The sequence below is a fragment of the Fulmarus glacialis genome, unplaced genomic scaffold (genome assembly GCF_000690835.1).
Source record: "Fulmarus glacialis isolate BGI_N327 unplaced genomic scaffold, ASM69083v1 scaffold12487, whole genome shotgun sequence".
Taxonomy (NCBI): Eukaryota; Metazoa; Chordata; class Aves; order Procellariiformes; family Procellariidae; genus Fulmarus; species Fulmarus glacialis.
The window spans coordinates 2207-6493 of NW_009225136.1; the positions used below are offsets into that span (position 1 = coordinate 2207).

Here is a 4287-nt window from a genome sequence, read left to right on the forward strand (position 1 = left end):
ACTGGCTTTGGTAAGGGGAACGCTCCGTCCCCACTCCGAGCTGTGGTGATGGTGGCTGTCCTTGTTGGTGGCTGAGGGCAGGATCACTTGGGAGCCGTGGGGAGCTGAGCCTGCGAAGGGAGAGAGGTGCGGGAGCTCTTGGGAAGCTGGCGCTGCTGGGAGTGGTGCAGAAAGGAGCCGTCTCGCCTCTGCCTACCTAGGAGCATCCCCCCTCGCAGGCAGGAGGTGGGCAAAGGTCCTGGGGCCCTCTCCCCGCAGAGCCCCGCGCCGCTCACTGCTGTTTCTCCCAGGGACATGGCCAATGCCCTGGTAGACAAGAGCCGCCCAGGGGATTTTAACCAAGCCCTGATGGAGCTGGGGGCAACTGTGTGTGTGCCCAAGGCCCCCCTGTGTGGAGAGTGCCCTGTGAAGCAGCACTGCCGAGCGCGGCGCAGGGTAGGTATGGCCCCAAAATCTGTCTTCTCCCAGCCTGTGGGTGGCCAGGAGCTGCCAGCTGTCCCAGTAGGGTGGCAGGTCACCCCAGGTCCCCTCTGAAGCTTCTACTTCTTACAAGCCATCCCTGTCCCAGACCAGTGCTGCAAGCCGTTCTTGGCTGGGCATCACATCCTCACTGGGTGCCAGCCCTAAGGGGTCACCACGCATGGGGACAAGGTGGGCTGGTGGATGAGCCTGTCCCCATTCCTGTCCCCCCTTGCAGGTGGAGAAAGAGCTGGCCTTCGCCTCTCAGAAGCTGTTTGGAAAACCCACCCTAGTGCCTGATGTTGAGGACTGTGGTAAGCACCTGGGGAGATCCCTGTTGTAGCTCCAGGTCTGAGCCCCGTGGTCACTGTTACATCGGTGTTTGCAGGTGTTGGGGGCTGTCCCCTGTGCCCCCCAGCCACAGAGCCATGGGACAGCAGCCTGGGGGTGACCAACTTTCCCCGGAAAGCAGCGAAGAAGCAGCCGCGGGCAGCGCGAACGGCCACGTGTGTGCTGGAGCGGAGGGGCTGCCATGGGGCCCTGGAGTACCTCATCGTGCAGAGACCCAGCTCGGGTAATGGGGCTGGGTGGGAGGGTGGCGAAGGCACTGCGTGGCCCCTTCCCACCTTCACGAGGGACAGAGCAGCCTGGGAGCAGGGTGTGATGAGACTCAGTGTCCCCAGACATGTCTCTTGCTGGCTCATGTCCCCAATGTGCCCCCTCCCCAGGTCTCCTGGCTGGGCTCTGGGAGTTCCCCAGCCTCCCGCTGGCTCAGGGTCTGCAGGAGGAGAAGCAGAAGGAGGTGCTGGCAGATCACCTCCAGGCCTGGACGGGGCGGCCCGTGGCAGCCGGGGGCCTGCGGCTCATTGGAGAGGTGAGCCTGGAGCCAGAGGCACGCAGCGTGAGGCCCCTGTGCGGGGCCACGGGGGACATAGCACGGAGGGGAAGAGGGTCCCCCTTCCCTGCTGTCACCCCTCCCAACTCTGCCCCGCTCCTCAGAGTCCTGGCAGACTCGGTGCACTTGTGAGGCAGCTGAGCAAGCAGGGCATTGCCTGCTGCCTGCCCGTTTCCCTGTCTTCCCATCCCCTTGCAGGTTGTCCACATCTTCTCTCACATCCACCAGACGTATGTGGTCTACTCCCTGCCCCTGGATGGGGATGTGACTCTGGACCCTGCCTTGTCCCCGTCCCGCTGGGTGACGGAGGAGGAGTTCCATGCCTCAGCCGTGTCCACGGCCATGAAGAAGGTACCGGGGGGACCTGGGCCTTTCCTCCCTTCCCTCCAACTCCCTGGGGTCCCAGGCATCCCCCAACCTCTGCGGGCTGTCCCGGCTCCAGGACCCGGCTGCAGTTCAGCTCTGGGCTCTCTTGTGCTTCCTTCAGGTGCTGAAAGCGTGTGAGAAGCAGCGTGGGGAGGAGAGCAGCCCTGGTAAGGTGGGCATCGCTGGGGGTGCGCAGCCCGGGGAGCTGCTCCATGTTGCTGTGGGCCAGGCCCCGGTGTGCAGTGCTGGAGCCCCCCTGAGCTTTGGGGTCAGGCCAAGGAGCATCCCTGGCCTGGGGCAGGGCTGCAGTTGGGGGCTTTGCCTTGGCTGGCTTTGCCCTTAGATGTCCCCAATACCAGGGTCCTCCCCCTTGCCTCAAAGGCAATTCCTGGAGGCTGTGGGGGCCCTTGGGGTTTGGCTTAGCCCCAGTGTGTGTCTCCTGCAGGGCTCCAAGCGGAAGCGGGGGGCAAAGCTGCAGGGAGCAAGCAGCACCCGCCCTGGGACGCAACTCTCCCTCCGCACCTTCCTCCGGCCACCCACCTCCCCGTGATGGCACCGCAGACCTGCACGGCGGTGAGTCCTCCCCGTGGCGTCGCGATGGTGTCCTCCATGCTGCTGCATGCCCAGCCCTGTAACAGTCTCCCGCTCCTCCCAGCAGAGTCCGCCGGCTTCCCCAGCCCTCCTGTGGGAGTTGTGCCTTTATACGGCCAGTGTGGTCCTGGACGTGACCTGGAGCCAGGCTTGCCCTCCCCGCTCAGCTGGAGCCCTCCTGGGGTTATTCGGCCCTGTACAGCCCCCACTCCGGCACTGCGGACTCACGGCGGCAGGGGTTTCTCTCCGGCAGCAGGAAGGCTGTGGCCACATCGCTCCTGCAGCCCTGTCCCCGGCTGCCCGCCTGCACCTCCTCCACCAGCCAGCGATTGTGGATGCTGCTGTACCCTTCCCGGCCTCCCACAGCCCTTTCTATACACTTGTTTTTATTGAACCTGAGCCACAGGCTTTCTAATAATAAATCTCCTAAAGTGTGTGGGCTTTTTTAAGTGACTTTCTGCCTCTGTTGCACTGTGCTAAGCCGGGGGCGTTGGGCAGCCTGTGGTCAAATAGGAGGATGGCCGGCAGGATCCCTACCTCGGGGCTGGGGACAGCAGGGATTTCTTCGTTAATGCACCTCGACTGAGCATTAACTGCTGGTGACCCCAAATAAGGCACCCAGAACACCTCTCCTGCGAGGGCAGGGATCAGCCCCCGGGGCTGATGGCTAGGCAGCCATCCCCTGGGCTTTTTGTAGGGTTTTATCCCCATTTTATACCTTTTCCGACAGGCTGTTCCCCACTGTGTTCACGCTGTGGCTTTCCCTGACTGTGATGCGCAGTAGGACCCTTGCAAACGCACAAGCCCGGGAGGCTCTTCCCAGGGTTTCCTCCTCCCCAGGCTTGTGTCCCTGCCTGGGGCTGGCAGGGATGGGGCCAGTCCCGGGGATGCGCAAGGGGCAAGTGGCCTCAGTTCAGGGCCAGCCTGCCTCCAGGGGTGGAAAGGGCCCTTTCACCCTCCCCTGGCACTTGGCAGATCTTAAATGGGAGGAGAAAAAAAACCCAAAGCAGTGCTTGCAGGTTAATTCTTTAATTGAGAGGAGCAAGAGGCTACCGCTTGCCCCACACAGGGGCTGGCCTGGGTGGCAACTGTGGATGAGCTGTGGCGTCCATGGCCCCTGGGTTATCCACTCCCCTCTGGCAGCCCCTCATCCCCTGCGTCTGGGGGTGTTGCTCTGACAGCAGTGTCCTTGGCCATGCTACAGGCCCAAGTCTGATGAGATCAAGATGAAATTAAGGCAGGAAGTTCTTCACATAAGGCTGACAACTCACTGGGAACCCGGGGAGGGGGAGAAATCACCCTCCATCCCTGGGGATGCTGAGAGCCCCACTGGACCTGGCTCCAAGCAACCTGCTGTCACGCTGAAGTTGGCTCTGGGTTGACCTGGAGACCTCCCTTGGTCCCTGCCGACCTGGGCCATGCCTCAGGCACCCGCTGGTATCTCTACAGCAGCGTATTGCCCCAGGGTTGGACCAAAGAGGACGGGGAGCTGAGGGAGGAGGATTGCAGTTGCCACTACGGCTGCTGGTCCATATAGGTCTGCACGGCTTTCCACAGTGCCCGTATATTGCCTTCCCCAAAGCCCAGCGCTCCCGAAGAAGGTCTCCTCGGAGAAGACGGGATGGGTGAAGATCTGCATCAAATACTCCTGGGAAGGGCTCTCTGTGGCATCATCACCCGGCCGGCCCTTGTCCCTGGGTGTCGTGGTGTCCAGCAGGATGCCCAGCTCTGCCAGCGTGCGGGGGTCCTGCCCGGCCCCCCGGATCTCCTCCGCTTTGCCCCCCTGGCTGTAATAGGCAGCAGGGGGTGTGAGGAACCGCGCACCCCTCCGCTGCAAAGCCCTGGTCGTGGCGATGATATCGGTGGTGCAGAGGCCGACGTGCTGGATCCCGGCCCCACCGTGCTGCTCTAGGAAGGTGTCAACTTGGTTGGCACCGTCCTCCGAGAGGGACTCGGCGAGGACGAGCTTGCAGCCA

At 63.0% G+C, this 4287-nt stretch overlaps 2 protein-coding genes across 2 annotated transcripts in view; one reads left to right on the plus strand and one right to left on the minus strand.

Annotated features, from left to right (window-relative positions):
- Positions 1–2270, plus strand: part of MUTYH (mutY homolog) — a gene marked incomplete at its 5' end in the record, with an annotated part of 3730 nt that extends 1460 nt beyond the window's left edge. The window contains 7 exons of the mRNA XM_009582383.1: positions 259–435; positions 698–773; positions 848–1033; positions 1188–1333; positions 1553–1705; positions 1842–1892; positions 2166–2270. Coding sequence (XP_009580678.1) covers positions 259–435; positions 698–773; positions 848–1033; positions 1188–1333; positions 1553–1705; positions 1842–1892; positions 2166–2270 — 894 coding nt within the window. The remainder of the gene's footprint in view (positions 1–258; positions 436–697; positions 774–847; positions 1034–1187; positions 1334–1552; positions 1706–1841; positions 1893–2165) is intronic.
- A 1556-nt stretch (positions 2271–3826) lies between these two features.
- On the minus strand, positions 3827–4283 carry HPDL (4-hydroxyphenylpyruvate dioxygenase-like; the record flags this gene model as incomplete). Its single annotated transcript, XM_009582384.1, is given in 2 exon segments — positions 3827–3905; positions 3907–4283. Coding segments are annotated over 2 exon segments (456 nt in total), but the record flags the coding sequence as incomplete, so codon positions are not given.
- Between the last annotated feature and the right edge of the window lie 4 nt (positions 4284–4287).